The sequence below is a fragment of the Pteropus alecto genome, unplaced genomic scaffold (genome assembly GCF_000325575.1).
Source record: "Pteropus alecto unplaced genomic scaffold, ASM32557v1 scaffold45, whole genome shotgun sequence".
Classification (NCBI taxonomy): domain Eukaryota; kingdom Metazoa; phylum Chordata; class Mammalia; order Chiroptera; family Pteropodidae; genus Pteropus; species Pteropus alecto.
This window is the reverse complement of record NW_006442491.1, coordinates 37649496-37669116: the sequence shown is the minus strand read 5'-3', so window position 1 is coordinate 37669116 and position 19621 is coordinate 37649496. Positions and strand designations below refer to the sequence as shown.

Sequence of the window (19621 nt, the reverse complement as noted above, 5' to 3'; positions counted from 1 at the left end):
GCAACCTCCTCTTTCTCATGGGACGTGGCAGCCTCACGCCCGCCCTGCACGGGGCGACCAGCACATGGAAGAGAGCACAGAGGGTTTCCGGGGGCCCTGGGCGGGGCCTCACTTTTTGCAAAGCTGACACTACCATGAGGGGGGCCTCTGTGCCACAGGAAGTGACTGGTTTCAGAAAAGTGACAGAGTAGTGAGTGAGTGAGTTAGAACAATGCTCAGGATGTGGCCAGAGATACCACTGGATCTGAAAGATACAAGGAAATGGACAGAATTGATTTCATCTGTGAAGTGTTATGTTCCTGTCAAAGAAAACACGCAGCCGTCACTTAGGGAGCCACTCGGCAGCATACGGGTGTCTCTCCTGACTGACCACAAGATGCTCTCTGTTTATTTCTAAAAAATGTCATGAAAAATATTCCTGAAACAGCCACCTTATTAGCAAAGAATGAGATAGCTAATAATGCTCTCACTTCAACAGACCGCTCTCTTCTCAAGGTGAGCGCACAGACGCACGGCGCTGATTAAACGGGAAGACCGGGTTTTTATCTTCTCCAGATGCCTGTCTAGCAGCAGCTCATCAGGAATGTGTCACGGCCCGAGAGGCTTACGTCAGCAGCAGCAGCAGACAGAGCGCTCAACACGCATTTCAGCAAAGGTCCACTCAACTCTTCCCTAAAGCCAGGAGACTCAAAGAATGGAATATTTCCTAAAAGGGCGAAAACCCCAATTTCTTTAGAGTTTATTGTCACAGAGGGAGTTCTCAGCCATTCCAAATCTATGTGAGGGGCGCACCTGGAAACACGACCTGCGAGCTCGGCCCTGCCTGAAGCGACGCCCTCCGTTTTCCCGCGACCACAGCAGAGCCGACAACAGGCAGGGCGCCGAGGACGGCTGTGGCGGAAGAGGACCCTCGCCCGAATTCACGACACTTGGTAACAGCTCCTCAAAGGCCCAACTACCGAAAGACAGGATGTTACCTTGCGCAGCTGTTTCAAGCCGTCTTCAGTTTTGATACAGGACTGCTCGACGTTATAATCGATTCTATCGAGGACGGAGCCCTGAGGAACGAATGAGAGTTAGAGACGGTCAACCGCCAGCCGGGGCAGCCGGGGCCCCCGGGGCACAGGGGTGCGGACCGCAGGCACCAGCATGCGCGACAAGCCAGAAAGGGGGCTGCGGAAAGCCCCGGGACCCGCCGTGCAGTGGCATCAGACACTCGGTGGCAGAGTGCTGTTAGCTGCAGTAAGGTCTGGCTCATGAGGGAAAAATCCCGACGGACTAGGGTTCCTTTATCGGGTTCGGCCACACAGGGTGTGCCACATTCGGACCGACTGGTGCTTAAAACACAAAAAGCTCAGGGCGAGTCGGCGGCGGCAAAGGCCCAGCTTCTGCGCCCGTGTGCTGCTGAGCTGCTTGGACCTGAGCAAGCAGAGCCAGCCAGCTAGGCCAGGCCTGTCACGACGGGGCCTGGACACTGACCGCCGTGTCCAGAAACATAGACGCAGGCCTCCTGGGTCGCAGCCACGACGGTGAGCTCCCGTCTGCCACGTAAAATCATACAGTTGTCTCGAGGAGAATTTTGGTTTTAATCGTTTAATCTCTTGGTTCCAATAGGGAAGAGGGAACACCAGGCCATGTGGGAGAACAGGGCTGTTAACGGAAATGCTGAGAGAGAGGACAGTTCCCCGGGAACCCCAGGGGCCATTACTGGAACGAGATCTTCCAAAGCCTTCGCACTCCATTCTCGGCTGCTTTCGGGGGGATCAGGACCCAAGTCCCTACTGGTGAAATAATAAAATACCCTAATCAGATGGTGACGGTGAATAAACAATTTAGTTCTACGTGGAAGCTAGCGGTTCCAGTCACCATCACACAGTTACCCGGCAAAATCAGAAGGGAAACCTCATCTCCTGCCAGAGTCACTGCTGAGCGTGGGCAGAGCCCGCCAGGCCCCCAGAGTCGGGCGCTACCATGGGCACCTGGGGGCCGGGAACGTAAGAACTTCGACTGACGTTTATTTATCTAAAAAAGGGCTTAGTGCGTTTTTATGAAGAACGATATTCTGTCTGTGCACACGTGTCTGTGTGTGCTCACGCATACGTAGACATATACATTTTTTTCCCTGACAGGAACATGGAATCAGAGAAGCTTGGAGACGGGCCAGAGTTTAGGGCAGGGAACCCCGCCGATGAGGAAGGTGACCTCACGTACCTGCTCTACGATCATGGCTCCTAAGTCCCTAAATATTTCATTGAGGTCGGAGATAGACTGCACGATCTGGCGGATCTCCCGCTCCCTCTCCTCCACCATGAGCGTGTTCTGCTCCACCAGCAGCAGCTGGTCGTCCGTGAAACCCTGGCAAGACAAGAGCGTGCACGGTCCGTGTGCGACGTCTCCCCTCGAGGAAGCTGCTGCACCCCCTCAGACACACTTTAAAGAAAGCGAATTCCGAACGCACTTCTCTATACACATAAACAACAATAAACACTTATTCTTCTGTAACAGGAAAGATCCGAGTCCCCCAAACAGGCGGGATCTGAAGCACTGCTGGCCAAAGCGGGGGACAGAGAGAACCTGAGACGCGCCGCCACACGGGGCTGGCTGGCAACACCGGCAGGGACAGCCCCGAGTCCTTCCCGAGTCTGCGTTCCCAAAGGTTCTGGAAGGCAGATCCCAAGGCCTCCCTGCAGCCTCTGGAAAGGAGGACGGGGCACGGCCGCCAGGCCTGTCCTTCCGCCCACTGCACGGACGGCTTGGTGACGCGCAGGTCAAGCCACGCCAGTCCGGCTGCCTGCAGACAGTCGGTCTGTGACGAGGAGGGGGCAGAGCAGAGTGGGACTGTGCGGCAGACTGCGCGGCGCCTTCACGTACCCGGTCATAGAGAGCAATATCCTCTCCATCGTCCATCAGTGGCACTGATGTATCAAAAAAATGCTGGGATCTTTCCTCTCGATTCTTCACGCCTATCACAGATAGGAATTCACTTTACTCGCACACGTAAGCCATCCTGGTCACTCTTCCACCATTAAAAAGGGGAAATCTAGGTTAAAACTCAACAATCAAAACGGAGATATTCTTAGCAGCTTTACAAGAAGCCTATCTCCCACAGAGGTGGAGGAGTAAAAGATTATAATCTTACAACGACACGCAAGCATTTCGGATTATTCAAGACAAAATGACAGTGTAAATGTGTACAATTCATTTGATGCCAAGCGAATGACAAAATGACGCTTAAAACCATCTGAGAATCTCTAAGTGAAGCAGAAATATTGACTCTATCTGCTGTTAAAAACATTTTTTAAAAATCGATATTTTTCTCTAGAAGCATCTCTAGTAAGAATTCCAAATGGCCGTAAATCAAATTTTAGAATAACATTAAAACAAAAATATGCCAGTTGTTGGAGGGAGAACTAGTTTTTCTGGAGTGTGTGGAGATATTATTGATTACAATGGCAACAAAGAAAAAAACCAGTTCACAAGGTAATCAGAATGAGGACATAGCTGTACCCGACTCTGTGCTATTTGGGAAGAAAAGGCAGGCCTGTGTGGGGGTGGAGCTGCACCCCCAGGAAGGTTCCCCCAACTCTCAGATACTTTGGTTGTTTTGCAAACACAAGCTTTAATGGGATTGCGACTTTTTACCTACTTATTAGCCGCTGCCCGGCCCCCTAACATCTAGAAAGCTACAGGCTTTGAAATGCTGGCCTGAGCGCCAATTTCTCGAAACTTGAAGAGTGAGCTTCCTGGTGTCAGCCTCCATCTGCATCATGCACGATTTCGCAGAGGGGTAGGGGTGCTTGAAAACCAACGAGGACAGGGACAGCACGAACTGGAGCCTTAGCAGCCAGAGAGAAGCAAGCGGGCCGGGTGGCCGGGGCGGTCACTCACGTCGCAGGTAGCCGGATTGTGCGTGCCGGAAGCCGGCGGACAGCTCCTGCAGGGCCTGGGCCAGGGAGGCCACCACGTTGCGCAGCAGCCGCTCCTCCTGCACCGAGCAGGCCCTGCGGGCCCGGCCGGGCAGCGCCTGCACCGCCCGCTGGCACCTGTGGAAGAGCTGACGACAGGCCGGACTCAGCCAGGGCCACGAGGAGCCCAGGGAGACACACGAAGTCTGTCCGCACGGGCTGGCACAACGGGGCACGGAGCACCGCAAGCCGAGGCTCAGTCCACACGTGGCAGCCCGAGCCAGGTCTGAACGGGCGCCAGACACACCGTGCTGTGCGACCGGCCCCCAGCGCATCTGTGCCCCGCTGCCATGTGTCACTACGCCTGCATCCCTCTCATTTCACCCGTCCCTGCCACTGCCACCGTCCCAGGAGGCAGGTGCTACGATCATTACCCCCACTCTACAGGCGAGATTAACTGAGAATCACGCTATTGTCACACTGCTGAGAGCCAGGCCTCAAACACGCCAAGGTCCCAGGGCACCTTCCACACCTCACCCCTCACCTCCAGCTCCCAGGGGACAGAAACAAGCACAACATGTGACCGCTGAAGCTTAAACACGAGTCATAAGGAAATTTCTTAGGATACTAATATACTGTCTCGGGAAACAGCTCCCAACCTTTTCAGTTACGAGGGCCATTTTTAACATAAAAATGTTTAAACGCTAGGATACAATAGAATTGTACGTTTTAAAATCAAATGGCTAAAGCTCCAGGTTTAATTTTTAAAACCAATCCACAGTAGTATCGACCAACCGAATACTGTCCCCATTCCCCAAGACACGTGGCTGACACGTGGAAGAGCCCAGGGCCTCCTGAAATCCCTCTGGGAGCCTCAGGCTGGGCAGTGAAGCTCTAGGGCTGCCTTGCCATCTGGTTTGGAGTTGTGGCACAGTGCGGCCTTTGAGGTGCTTGTGAGAAGGCTGGGAAGTAAACGCCCATGTCACCTGGAGTCCATCTCACCTGGGTGATCTCTTGGGTGGTTATTTCGATGGCATGCTCTTGCTCACTGCTGTCGTCCAGGGTGGGTCTGTTCAGATGCTGGTCGTGAAGGCTGGCCAATTCTTTCATCTTCTGTTTAATCCGGCCCACATCGTATTGGATCTAAACAAACGACACCAGCACAGCTCTGCTGATGCCTGCCTGGCACCTGCCTGCCTCCAGGAGGACCAGCTGCACACGCAGTGCAGGTCCAAGCCTCGGCAGGCCTGCAGGCTGGCTGACGCATGAGCAACTTTTAACTCAAATACCACTCTTCCTTGTTATATAGTTCTTCAATTTCTTTCTAAGGTTCAGGTAGCTACCACTAAGACAAAGCACTAACGCGTGTGCACACACTCACTCCCCTTGTGTGCACACTGAGTAAATCAAAAGAAAAGCTAAAGTTTTTCCTGGGTCGTGCATTCAGGGGTAGCCCAATCAGTTTTTATGGAGAATAACTTCAAATATGTTAGTGTCGTAATTACTGAAATAAATCAGATAGTGTGAAACTAACATCCAACTTACTTCATCCACTGCATCCACCCACTTAGGAGGGGACCGTTTTGTCACGGCGATTGCTGCTTCTGGGTCTAAGCTAATGCCCGACACCAGAGCCATGCGGTCGTCAGCGAGCTACAGGGAAAGAAAGGGACATCACAAAAATTATCCGAACTCGCGTCAGATGAGCACACACTTAGCCCCTCCCGAGTGTCGCTCCCTGAGACAGAGATGGAGGCGGAGGCGCCTGCGACACAAACTTGCTCTGACGCTGCTGAGATTCAGAACTGGTTTCCTGTCTTCTCGTGCACCAGTTCTTCATTTCCTTGGACATATTAGTGAACATGAACTTGACTTGATCTGGCTACATAAATGTAATGAAAAAGCCAATAAAAGACCCTTAAGAGAAAGACCTCCTAGCACAATGACAGTATGGCATTAACATGGTCAGACAAACGTTAAGAAAAAAATGCCAGCGACAAATGAAATGCACAGTTCTCAATAGCGGCAGGGTTTACTTACACACATTTAGCTTAGTTTGGAAACAGGGCTGAGCCAGTTAACTGAGTCACAGGACCATTAACCATGCGCTAAAATGTGGGAAAGAACAGCTTAACCGGTCAGTAAATTCCCCCCATCGGGCAAAGGCGAGCATGAAAATCCTGCTGTGATCTTGCACTGTCATTTCCTTTCTTCGGTGAAATATCCGCAGGCGACAGTTTCACTTATTTTGAAATGACACCGTGGTTCTTGTTTATTTTACCTGCATAACACACTGCCTTGGATGGGGAGGGTGGGGGCGTGGTCTGGGGCTCCATTATGCTCACTGGAGGCAGTGAGCAGGGGGTCCAGAGTGTGGAGGGGCCCGCCACAGCTCTGAATGTACAACTGCCAGTTTTAAAAGATCCAAATGATGATCAAAAAACAATGGAAAACAGCACATGAAAGCCTCTTACAGGGGATACTTTGTAAATTTGCTAAATCACCCTGCAAACCCAGGAATTTACATTGCTCCCCTGCTTCCCTGCATTTACCTAAGTTTACTTCTGCATTCACGCAGCACACGCCTGCTTTTCTAACAATAAAGGAACAAGGCAAAAAATTTTAATCTACAAACGAAGGGGAAAAAATATCACTTAAGAAGAAACCTAAATTAAAGGAAATCTTCGAGTAACATGCCTTAAATTCTGAACACGGAGGCTACGGCAAAGTCTTAGAGGCAACCAGGGTCCTGCGCTGCTCCCCCTGGTGCCCCTGCTGTGGTCCTGCCCCCATTCCCAGGGCATTCCCTGGATTCGGGGAGCACGTCTTGCAAGACCACCCACCTGCAGGTGGTGATCAAGTCCATCGCCACGTGAGCTCGACAGGCTTCCCCTCCTTTCTCAAACAGAGCGGGGTGCCAGCCAACCTGCACTGTCTGGGGCTCTGAGCCCCTGAAGTGCTCATTCTCAACCACCGCCACCTGCTTGAAGAGTTCACTAACTTTACATTTTTTATGATTTTAATCCTCACAAAAACTAGGTGAGCTAGAAACTATTATTCCAATCTATAAATGAGGAAAGTAAAACTCAGAAAAATTAAGTGCCTTGCCCGAGGTCACAAAGTTATTAGAGACAGATTAAAACCTGGGTTGGCCGAGTCCAGAAGCCCATCCGCTCCACAAGCTGCCAATCACTTTGGTAGGCCCCAGAAACACAACTGCAACTTGCTAAGAAGACAAATCAGGACAACAGGCCCTCGGATTAGAACTACAACACGAACCACGGTCCACAGTCCACACCCACTCCTCACCACATAGCGTCAACAGGACGCAGCCTCCCTCGCTGACTGCATGCGGCTGTAGGGACGAGGTACAGACCTCATTCACACACGGCAGGCACAGACAAGGAGAGGCAGAGCTGTTCATTCCTCAAAGGTCCTGCTCCCAAGTCACCAAGAGGAGTGACTATGTGGAGGGCACACTGACCAAGGCACAGGGAACGAAGCACACGTCCAGCTCCCAGCATCTACCAGCTACATGGCAGGTGCTGGACAGAGCTGCTGCCTGGGGCAGAACTTGAACCTGAACCTCCAGCTGTTTATACAAAGCAAAACCTAAAGCTGCTAAGTGCCTTCTGACGGGATGCAGTGTTTCCACTCTGCCAGTTTGTTATCTAACCCACTACGCTTTATGACTCCACTGCATTTCAACAGAGTAATAATAATAATGTTTTATGTATAGTTTTTAAACTCACGACCTTATTTTGCACTCTTTTTACTTTTTACAAATATACATTAAACTAAAAAAGATGTATAGAGATGGTATTTATCTAAATTCATGTGCGTAGTAATTAGTATCAATTTATCTGAAACAAATGAGAAATTTTAAATCACGTATTTTGAAAAGCCAATTGAAATGAACTCAACTCTTCTAAGCTGTGCTTGATTTTATACAATAGATGTGCCCCCACCCCAGAAAAAGCACACATGAACCAAAATCGGGGAGAACACCCTCTGGTAAGCACCTGCCCCCATGGGAGGGGACAGGGACCAGCCCATCTGGTTTCCCCACATACCGGATTGAGATCTGGCCGATAAGACAGAACGGCTGATCCTTTGGGGCTGCAAACTTTAGAGAGGGAATGATTTGTCTCCCTTATGATGTAGCTCGTCAGGATAGAGAAAAGCAGCCCAGCTCAGAAGACACGTGTCATCTACTTCATCGGTGCGGATTTGTAATATGTATCACAGTATGTACTATGTATTTTTAAAAAAGACTATGTTTTGGGAAGGGAAAACATAATTGAAGAGAAATGTCAATTATTTAAATGGGAACAACTATGAACATAAAAATTACATTTTAAGTGTAAAACAATCACCCTTTCAATTTCAGAAATCTCACTTCCCATTTAAAAACATGTTTTCTCATTTTTTTAAGATCCAGGATGTATGTTTTCAAGTTGCCATCCTAGTCAATACAGACCTTGAAATTAAAAGCTGCCAGATTTTTAATTTTCTTTACTTATCCTTGCTGAATTTCAACTTAGTCCTCCCTCCAAATATGATATTGCTCCTTAAAGCCTTTCTTAAATGAACTTGTGCTTCTAAAGTCAAAAAAACTATATTTCCATATTTCTTAAAATAAGGAAATTTTTTTAATAAAAAATTGTAGTTAGAAGAATTAAGAATTAAGAATTCTTGTCTTTCATTGTAGCTCTGTCCTCCAAGAACTATGGGGGTACAGTGCCCTAACCCCAAGTCATCTAACTCAATTTCTTCAGCGCAGGAAAATTCTAACAGATGCTCAGAACAGCACACCTAGAAAGCTTCTTGCTGGTTTCACTAAAGTTATCTTTTGCCCTTGATCCACTTCAGACACTGACAGACATGCCCCTGAAGAGCACCAGACAGTATGGTCTTACTATACAGAAGGGACTCTCGCTCTGTCTCTGTCTCTCCCTCCCTCCCTCAGTCCCTCCCCCATCCCTCTTTCTCTCATAAATCTTGCTGTTCCGAATATACAGCCTTCTCATAAAACCCTGCCTTCATGAGAAGGTTGATTTAGTGAACTGTATGACTAAGAAAGTGGCAAAGCTTCCGTAGAGATTAGAAAAGTCAGACACGTCCCCCATCTAAAAAAATAAACGATGTTCAGCCGTAACGCACTGCCAATCAGAAACAACGCTGGCAACTCTGGACCGTCTGTGGCAACGAACATTTTCACAGTCCAGAAGGGACGCTGAAAATGACAGCCTGGTGACTCTCGCCTCCACGTGGGACGATCTAGGAGCATGAATGACGAAGTCAGACCACAAAGCATAACTCACTGGGCTCAGAAGGCTCGATGACCTCACTAATCAACAATGAGGCTTAAGAAACCTCAGTTTCTGGAGGGAGTGAACAAATGTTTATGACATTTTATTGACTTCATTCATTTACTGCGTGTATGACAAGTGGGTAAAAAGAATCGGGGATGTCAGCACTACAGTTTTGTAAATCTGCGATAGCTTTAAAAGTGTTGACTTTTTTTGATTATGAAACAATGTCCAAAAGAGACATCTCTTAAATGTGCAAAAAATATAGAAATAAAAAAATCTGAGACTGCACCACCCAGAGGCAAAGGCTGCTAGTTTAGCGGATTCTCCTGTTTTCTTGACTGGGATCGGACACCCTTAGATAAAGCAGGTAGGGAGCGACAGCTGCTCGTGCTGCCGAGGCCACCCTCCCTGACCTGACCTTTCCGGTGTCAACATCAGGCCTGCAGAGGGGATGCTCCTTGCTTTAAAATCATGGACGCTGAGACTCTCCCGAAGCTACCCGCGGTGGAGGGACCCGTGAGCCCGGCCCATGGCCCACCGTGTCCCCACTGTTTCGCCCTGCCCTCTCCAAGCCATGTGGTTTGGGAGCTCGACATTTACTCCTTGTGATTTTTTAATCCTTCCTATTTTGGATTTTAAAAGAGCAACGACCTGGGAGATGACTGCCCTAGGAGGGGACTAGACTGGACAGGGAGCGAGGAGAGGGCCGGTCGCTTCTCTGGCGGGTGACAGCGGTGAGCGATGCAGCACCTCTGGGAGAATGCAGGCTGGTCCCCAGGACGCAGACCCTCGGGTTGGTCTAGAGAGGAGAATGACACACTCCCAGGGAGCGACTGCGGGGTTGGCTCAGGCCTCGCCATGAGCGGGTGGTCACTTTCCCTATTCCCAGAGGGCACAGAGGGGAAGCCCTCCTGCAGCCCTGGCCAAGCGAGGCCCCGCCACCAGCACCCACAGCGCCCAGCTCGTGGCTCAGGACAGGCACTCGGTGACAAACACACGGCCGCCATGAGCTGAATGGGTCAAAATAAATGGTCAGGACGAATGAATGAGCGGAGTAAATAAAGTCTGCCATATACAAATCTGGAAGCTAATTCATAAAACATAGAATGGTTCTGGGCAAAGAACAAGAAGGGCCAGTGAACTCCTCAGGGGCGAGTGGCTGTGCAGACCAGGACGGAAGCCAGGACCAGGGTCCCGGGGATTCCAATGGCACGTGGAATGGGGTGTGTGGTGGACAGAGTGGCTCTCCACGTGGGGTCTCGGCTAACAGCATGAGGAGACCCCCTTAAACGCCCAGAGGCTAGGAACAGGGACAGGGCGAGGTCTGCTGGCCCCTCCAGGGCCGGCCGGCTTGGGGCACCTGCTGCCCAGGAGGATGCGCTCACACTGCGGACCCCGCGGCAGGCACGGCTGCGGCACGCCCCTCGTGTGTAAAGTATTCAAATGGTTCTCCAGCCTAAGGGGGTGCTATTGTCCACTCTCTTCCCCCACCAAACACTCCCTTTTTGGGGCCACACTTCCAAACTGTTCGGGGGGGTCGCACCTACTCCACGAGGCCCTCGAAGCCCCCGGCCCTCGCACCTTTTGACTCGGTGAGCAACGCCGCCGCGTCCGCTGCACCCTGGAGATGCTCAGCTCTGCAGTGTGGGGGCTGAAGTGGCTTGTCAGCCCCCCAGGGCCCAGGCCAGTGCTGGCCCGGGGCCCCGCACTCAGTCATGGCCACAGTACCTGGCCCGTTGAGCTACTGGCTCAGGGTTCGTTTGGAAATACTAATTGTTTTTAATGACAAAAGTAATACATGCACGTGATTTAAAAATATGTATCCAATCTAAGAAAAAAGTGCACAACACAAAGGACGCTTCCCTTCCAACCCAGACCCTCCCGGGAGCTACCGCTGTTTACAGTCCCTTGTGTCTCGCTTCAGAAAATTTCTAGGTACAGACAAGCACGAGTGAGCATTTTTCTTAAAAAAAAAAAGAGAGAGGAAGGAAGGAAGGAAGAAAGGAAGGAAGGAAGGAAGGAAGGAAGGAAGGAAGGAAGGAAGGAAGGACGGACGGAAGGAAGGGAAGAAAAAGAAAAAAGAAGGAGAAGCGGGGCCACCACCTCGTCCACAGTTCTGCGCCGGGCCTTTCCCACGGGCGCCGTCGGGGGCCACCGCGCCGCCGCCTCCCAGGCGGACCACACACGGCCGCCGTGTGGGGACCGAGAAGCGCCAGGCAACTGGCTTAACCGGTACAGACAGTCCCCTTGTCCTGTCCCTGCTTGTCCCCTTGTCCCCGTCTCTCTGCTATTAGCAGCCGGCTGAGGTTTTTACAACTTACAGGTAGATCTTAATCGACTAGTTTTGAAGACAGTCCCCCAATCCCACCTCACTGCCATACTTCTAAATCAAATCAAACCAAAACAAACAACGCTCCCCCCACGATTACTCTTTAAAATTACTCGGGAAAAATATTTTTACCCCTTCACCGCTGAAGGAGAAACATACAAAATTAACCATCACAGTTCGATCTCCTTTTCCCTCAACTCTCGCATCAGCGCTACTGGAATAAAGTGCTATGAACATGGACTTGCTCCATCTTCTGGATGAATCGCTAATAAGTGATGAAAATGCCCAAAGGTGCTGCGAGGCAGGGGGCAGAGCAGGGACAGTGCAATGATTAGCTCAGTTGGCATGGAGGGTCACTGCTTCGTCCCTAGCAGGGGCCCTGAAGACCCCTCACAGGCGGGGTGGCCTTCCGCCCACCCCCTTGGGGCCTGCGGCAGACAGCGCCACCTTCACGCTCCACCTGGGCCACTTCGCAACACCTCTCTGGGAAATCGAGGCACTTACACACATAGCCCAGGGACAGCCTGGATTCCGTTACACTCGAGGGAACGTTCGCCCTGCGCTACTTCCAGGGTGAGCTGCTCCCCCAAGGGCAGTGAGGGACGTTCCCAAACCCGTCCCGAAGTCGCCCACTCACCTGTGTGGAAATACAGTCAATGAACCCTAAGTGACGAACTGTTAGACACAGTAATTACAAGGAATCAAAGCAAACGCTAAAGTCCGGGTAAGCCCTGTCGGCATTTCATACATGACCAAAGACTAGAAGAACAGGCATCAGTTTATGATCAGACAAAAATATATTTAAAACACTATACCTCATCCAGCTCCTGAAGAGATATGTTGTGTCCATGAGTCCCATCCAGTTAGGGACAGCGAAAAGAAAGCATGATGGGGACAGACAGACAGATAAGGTATGGTCAGTTGAGAGAACACTGAGATTTTAAATACCTCTAAAGTTGACTAAAATTAAAGACCCATTAACCAAGGCATTTAAAAACTCTCCCCCCCATGATTCTTTCTCTTTTTTTTTTAAGTTACAACATGTTTTTTATTTTTATTTACTGTAATTGTTGTTTTGGAAAGGATAGAAAACAAACAATAGTTATAAAAATTAAAACAATAGAAACAAATAAAACACACTTGCTCTAGCTGCACTAAAATGGAATGCTAATCTGTTTCATACATATCGAATATCACATATAATATTCTAAGTTTCCTTTAGGAAGATAAAACGAGAGCAAAGCTGAAATGTAATTTTACCATGACAAATAAATCTATATTTTAACACATAAATAGGTCTGGCAAATGCGGCAAACTTAGAAAATGAATGACCCGCAGAAAGTGTCGATGGCTGCGTTCCGATAACACTGCGTGCCCACACGTGCATGGTCTCTACAAGTTCACTACCGCAGACACGGCTTTCTCCGTGGCCGTGAGCGAGCCGGGAAACCACTCTCCCCGGGAGAGAGACACAGGTGGTGAAGGAAAATGCTTCCCCTTTGCTTGGCATATGTTACTGTTAGTCTGGAAAGCACACAGTTATTCCTAAAGCTATTTATTATAAAAGCAAGTAAACAAAACCAAACAGATAAGGAGAGAGATTTTTTTAAGGAGTAGCAGGAAAAAGCCACGGCAGCCAGAGGATTAAGTTTCAATTTAAAACTGAAGGTTCTTTTTTAGATCCACCGGGAACTCTCTTCTGAACAGACACTTACTAATGATAGATAATCTACACAACAAGGTCTGGTTTTTTTTTTTTTTTACAGTATTGATCACTGAAATAATTAGTGGTGAATTTCAATAGTCCACTGTGTTGACTGTTTTATGCTTAGCAGTAAATTTAGAAAATAAAACATAACTTCCTTATTTAAAAATTAATAATGTAAATTAAACTGGTCTATCAGGGCCAAAACATTATTAAACAATGACAGCAATAAAAAATGTAATCAAACAAACATTCCTCCATGTAAAAATCCAATTAGCTGACATTAGAGAAAGCTGAAAGTCCTCTTCACCCTCTCCACAATCTGCTAGGGGAGCGAAGGAGAACCGTATTTGTATATGCACCGTCAGAACTACAGTGCTAGAAGATGCTAACAGAGAAGACAGTATCAAATGGAAGTCTGATTTAATTACCTTTTACTTTAAAAAGAAAAGGAAATGTTTTTATTTTCTAAAAGCTTAACATTTTCAGCAAGAAATCACCGGAGTGTTTTTATTCGTAAAGCAAGACACCAGGCAGACCCGACTTCGGTATCTCGCCGTGCACATTGCCGCCTGCAGCGGCTCCTTGGCATCTAAGCTTTGAACAAAGTATCACTGCAAACCCTGCTTGCATCCCGGATCGTTAACCAAGCACACGCCCTGATCTTCTGGTTTCTACAATTACTGGTTGATAAGAGGTGAAATCGGAATCCCAAGCTAGACTTTATTTTTACAAACAAGAAAAACAAGCTTCAGAATGTGTAAATCCACTTCCCTGGAGTCCCAGAGCTTGTTCATGGCTGGGACAGGGACAGATCCAGGTGTTCAGGCCTCTTCCAGCCTCTGTGATTTTATTAACAATGCAGGGAATGACCAGGGAATTACCAGGCAGCTGCCACCGCACCACGTGGGGAACCGAACTCAGAAGGTCATCTGTTTTAAGAACCCCCTCCCCACCCAATTTTGCCAGTTAAAAACAGAAGGCTTTCAAAATCCCCCCTGCCACCAAATTCCAGAAAATTCTGTCAAGATCTGAATTAAAACATTTAGAATTTCCATCAGGAAAACCCAAAATACAGCCAAATGAAAATCCGTTACTCCACATCATCACCTTCTAAATCTTTATAACGTCTAAATCTAGGTTTCTGACCTGCCAATGGCATACAATCAAGCAAATACTGAAAACTCCAAGTGGCATGTGGAATTTATAGTCTAAAGAACTTTCTACATAAAACTGAAAAAATAAGTGGAAACCCATCTGTGTTTACTCAGGACGTCTGGAAAAGTTGAGTAAAATGAGTTGGAAATACAGGTCTATGCTATAGTGATATTTACTTTATTTCCGTTACTGCCAAAATAAAAGTTTGCTTCACTTTTATCCAACAAAGTACCCTTATTCTCGAGTAAGCCTCACTGCTCAAATGGAATCTTTAGAAGCAGAAAAGCAAATAGATCTAAAGAGAAATATACAATGATTTCATACTTGGATTCTAAAGGCAGAGAACTAATTTTCCAACAGACTCAGCCTGGACTAAAACTTATAACCTTTAAAATGCAAGTTAAAATGAACACTGTATGGCTCTGAAGTGAGATGCCATCCTATTGTAAGAAACAACAGGTCCTTGACCTTTCCAGGACCTGCAGCACAAGCCCCGGAAAGGCAGCCAGGCCTGCTAAGTGCTGTGGCCCCCCCAGGTCCGCAAGGGCCCGCATTCCCATCCCAGTGAGGTGGGTGTCACTGGGCACGTTTCCAAACTCCTCTAAACCTCAGTTTCCTTGATCCGTATCATGAGAAAAACAAAGCCTATTTGACAGGGCTCCGTGAGGATAGAATGAGGCCGTGTGTTTGGAAAGGGCTTAGCCCAGTGCCAAGCGTGTAGTAAACACTCAATAAATCTTAGCTGATATTACAGTCACGACTGAAAAAAGACCTCAGGTTTCTTATAAACATAACTAATCCCTAGTTTCTTTTTTTTTCCCCCTAAAGCACACCACGTTTTATTAAAAATAATGTGTTAGTTTCGAACTAATCTAAGACCAATTAACTCTAGCTTCCATTTATAAATTATGCATTATTTTAGAGCAGAAACTAGATCAGGAAGTAAACACTAACAAAGTAGCTCCAAGCCCTCTATCAGATCGTTGCAGGAGATCACACAAGTCACACAGCACCTCATCGGATGGGGACAGCAACTCGGCATCTACTTTCCATTCATTTTAGACTACATATTTTTTTAATGATTATTTAACTTTGTAAATTCACTTCAGATTCTCAAAGCCAAGCTGCCTGTAACTGCTTGAATGAGGTGCTGCCTTAAAACCTGCCCCTGGCTGATACAATGTCAAAATCATTTTTGCACAGCATTGGGGTTACTTCCAAGGATTTCTGCAAGTACCACTGGACTAAGAGGTACGGCAAGGCTGTTGACCATGCATTTCTCCTTTGCAAATGCAAAGCTGAGGCTGTGTGCCTTGGTCAGGAGAAACGATGTATCAAAACGGAATTTAGAAAGTATTGTGGAATTCTTAGGGCCCCTAGGAAACACCCAACTCACACCCCTCAATTTACAAGCAAGGCACAAGATGTCCAGAAAGAGTAAAAGCTTGCCTAAATGCACATTCCGAGTCAGCCTCAGAGCGAGACTTGGCCCTCAACCCCCAGACTCGAGTCTGATGCTCTGTCCTTTATCTCATGCTGCCCTAAGACACGACCCTGACTGGGCATCCAAAACTGAGGCCAGAACGGAACGAAGGAGAAATCCCAAGAACTGTTTGATTTTCGCTGACAGGCTAAAAATCAAACCCCAGGGTTTTTAACAATTAGTTTCACTAATATCAACAAAACAAGAACACAAGTAGAATTTTGTTCAGTTCTCGGTGCTAAACTTCAAAAACGGACACAAAAACTAGATTTCATTCAGAGTCGAGAAACTGAACTTCAATGTCTGAGCTGGTCTGAGCTGACAGCTGAGCTGAAGCAAGCTCCGCGGACAAGAAGGTGTGGGGTCATCGTGTAGAAGAGGCTTCCTGTGTCAGAGACCCTAAGGGTCAGAGCTGGAGCTAGGGCCATAAGACACAAGATGAAGACACGGCTGGGGTTAGCACAGGCAGAGACGCTTTTGGTATAGTACAGAAGGTGGGGGGACGGCTGCTGGAATGTGCTGCTGGCATATCCCACTGCCACCCCAGAACATGCTCAAGGCAGGCGGACAAAGGGGTTTGTCACAGTGGGGGTGTTGGGTTGAAGGACTTTTAGGTCCCTTTTGGCCCTTAGGACTTTTGGTATGTTTTGTCACTGCACATCCTCTTGAAATCCCTATTTAGCTGTGACATATTTACCTGAGTGCCGCACAGACCTGTTTTAGTACGCTGTACAGGCAGCCAAAATAACCCCCTCACCACCAACCAATTTCCAGTTTTCCCCTCAAACTAGGATGCAAAAAATGCCTGTTTAAATTTTTTGAATGACTTTAGGTGTGCTTAATTTCGAGTTGTGTGAATATACACACCACTTTACAACCAATTTCCACAGCTTTTTCCTTAAATAAAGATGTGACAATTCAGGTTTAAAGCTAAAAAACAAAAACCAAAAGCAACTTCTATTCTAGGTATCATTTATTCTCAGCTGTGTGTGAGATAACAAACACACACAACGAAATGAATTTCCACAGCTGTTTCTTCTAACTAGGAACTAAAAACTTCAGGTTGTAATTTTTTAAATTAAGTTAAACTCTAGAGTTCAGTTACTTCCTTTTCATTACTGAATGTTAGACAATTATTTACCAATTGTCTCCTTTTAATTGTTCTGCTCATGTTCTTAACGTAACAGGTATATATTTCATTTTTCTTTATAACTTTTTAAACATACAGAAAAGTATGTAAAAAGGTACAGAATCTCCCCACAAATTCATCACCACACTTAACAATTAGTAACACTTTGCCTTGTTTTTTTATCGGAGGGGGAGTGAGAATATGAAGTGATATTCTGACAGTTCACACCTCTGTAACAAAATTAATTAATTAACTAGTTGAATTAATTAACCATTTCTTAATATCACCTGAAACCCAGCCCATATTCAAATTTGACAGCTACAGTTTTATTTGATTTGCTAAATGGTTTTGAAACTTATAAGTCAAAAATGAGGTTTCAAAATTTTTATGAGCTAGATATGCAGTGAAAAACATTGCATGAGTTATTCAATGAAGTTTTTAAAAATTGTGTTAGACAAGGGTTTTTCCCCCAAACGTCTGTAACTGTTCCGATTTCCAGAAAAGTTGAAAAAACTGTACCCTCTACTTAGTCAGGTAACATCGTGCGATGTTTGATGGCTCGTGTGTGTAGAAATCATTTCTGTAGAATCGACTGTAAGCAAACTGAAGATCCATTTCACCCCTAAACACTTCAGAAATTTATGACATGCCATGTGCTTTTTAATGCACACAAATATATAAATGTGTTTTCTTTTTAATTCTAATAGAGGCAAACCATTTTTGTTTAATTGCAAAATATATTTTTTAGATAGTCTAAATTGAATACAAAAGTATTTAAAATAATCTGATGGCTCCTAATGATCTGAAAGGTGTTAATTGGTCAGACTAATGTAGGTACCAACATTTTAAACGGCATAACATACAGTAAATACCTTTTAATGTTCTGACTTAGACATGTAGTTTAGTTTTAGAAATCTATTTTCAAGAAATTGTCTGAGTTACTTAAAATATATCTATACATTTTGACATAACCTATTTTTCCAAATTGTGTACTTTAGCTATTTCTTAATTATTTGACTTAGCTTATATATTTTTAATTGACCTAGAAAACCATGTAAAAATCGGTCTGAGTTAAAGTTGCACTTTTTAAATGCTGCCCGTCTCAGACACCAGGTTTTAAAACTGTCTGACCTAATGATTAATAATAAAAACTTCTCATGTTACCTATCGTTTCAGGCTGCTTTAAACCTTATAAAAATGTAAAAGCAAACAATTTTTTTCAATCTATTAAAACCGATACCTCAGAAACATTAATATGAATTTCAGCTGTTTTTTTTTTCCCCCACGAGGTAGCATAGGTAGCACAAAATCAATCCGTTTAAGGAACCTGTAATGTTTACACCTTCTTGAACAAAACTCAAGTTCCAATGTGGAATTTTATTCATTCAATTTCCACTCTCTAATTCTAGTCTTATTTCAGAATACTCTTTTCAAAATTAGCGCTGGAATCAGCCCATTTCCATTTTACACTTATTTCAGTATAATACCATTACTTTCAGTTTACAAATGCAAAAAAATCCCTCAAAATCTTAAGTAAATAAAAACCTAAACACTCCGTCCCTGTTTTCCGTGATTTTTTATCTGAGTATACGTGATTTTATTCCTAAAACTGCTCACACGGCATAGAACAGCTCTCCTACAGGAGCAATATGGCCAAAGACATTTTCCACTGGAGATTTACAAAAAGGAAAAGCTGCCTCAGTAGACAAGTCTGTCAATAATTAAGACACATGGCATCATTTTTTTCTGAAGCATTTAAAGTCAGTAAGAACAAAAATTAAAAGGCAAGACAACCCCCTAAGAGGCGAAGTGTGAGATTCCCAAAGCCGTGTGTTTCCACTACAATCCCCAAGAATCTGGGATGACTTTATTCCTTTATTCCCTCCTCATTTCCCCTTCCTTCAGGGCAGCTTCTATTCAAACCTGCCCTGTCTACATACAGCCAGGAGCCCCCACTACAGATTAGTTTCATTAGTTCACTTTTCCATTTAAGATATTACAAAGCTGATCATGGTTGTCTCATACAGATCGTCCAGACCCCCCCTTTTGTCCCCCTTTATTTAACAAAGCAGAAAACTGAGGCTCAGAAAGGGAAAGTGGCCCTCGTCAAAAACAAACAGGGAAACATCAGTCATCTTTCCAGCCCTCCCTACAAAAGATTCCACCTCTGGGCTAAAGGTTCAGGTTAATTAAATGAAAAAAAAAAAAAAAAGGGCTATTTAGGGGTTCGTTTTCACAAACACACATTTCTGGGGGGGCTTTTTTTTTTTTTTTAAGTTCGAATGGAGGGAAAATGCTTCATTTCCTGTCTGGGAAATGGAAAACGAAGAACCCAGCACCTTACGGTCTCACAAACATGAGCCCCCAGGAAAAACAGTGAAGCAAATTATTCATAGGGAACACGGCCACACAGAGGGCTGCGAGGCCATTAAAAGAAAAAGAGAGAGGGGGGAAAAAAACACACACACAACTCTTTTCCTCGTTTGGGGGAGAGAGCCGTTCATCTAATAGGATTTGGGTCTGCGATCTTGCAACGCAGCCCTTAGAACCAAAGTGAGGCCCAGAAAGGGGGGGGGGGAGGGAGGGGTCAAACAAAA

The 19621-nt window shown here is 46.3% G+C and overlaps 1 protein-coding gene across 5 annotated transcripts in view; it reads right to left on the bottom strand.

Annotated features, from left to right (window-relative positions):
- Nucleotides 1–19621, bottom strand: part of LOC102889519 (aminopeptidase like 1) — a 53527-nt gene that overhangs the window by 32608 nt on the left and 1298 nt on the right. For 3 of the 5 annotated variants that reach the window (XM_025039690.1, XM_006921943.3, XM_006921945.3), the window contains exons 2-8: nt 12365–12376; nt 5451–5558; nt 4908–5048; nt 3889–4054; nt 2872–2963; nt 2212–2355; nt 978–1058 (exon numbers count right to left, since the gene is read on the bottom strand). In XM_025039690.1, coding sequence (XP_024895458.1) covers nt 978–1058; nt 2212–2355; nt 2872–2963; nt 3889–4054; nt 4908–5048; nt 5451–5558; nt 12365–12376 — 744 coding nt within the window. The remainder of the gene's footprint in view (nt 1–977; nt 1059–2211; nt 2356–2871; nt 2964–3888; nt 4055–4907; nt 5049–5450; nt 5559–12364; nt 12377–19621) is intronic. The other 2 variants (XM_006921944.3, XM_006921946.3) reach the window with 1 other exon arrangement.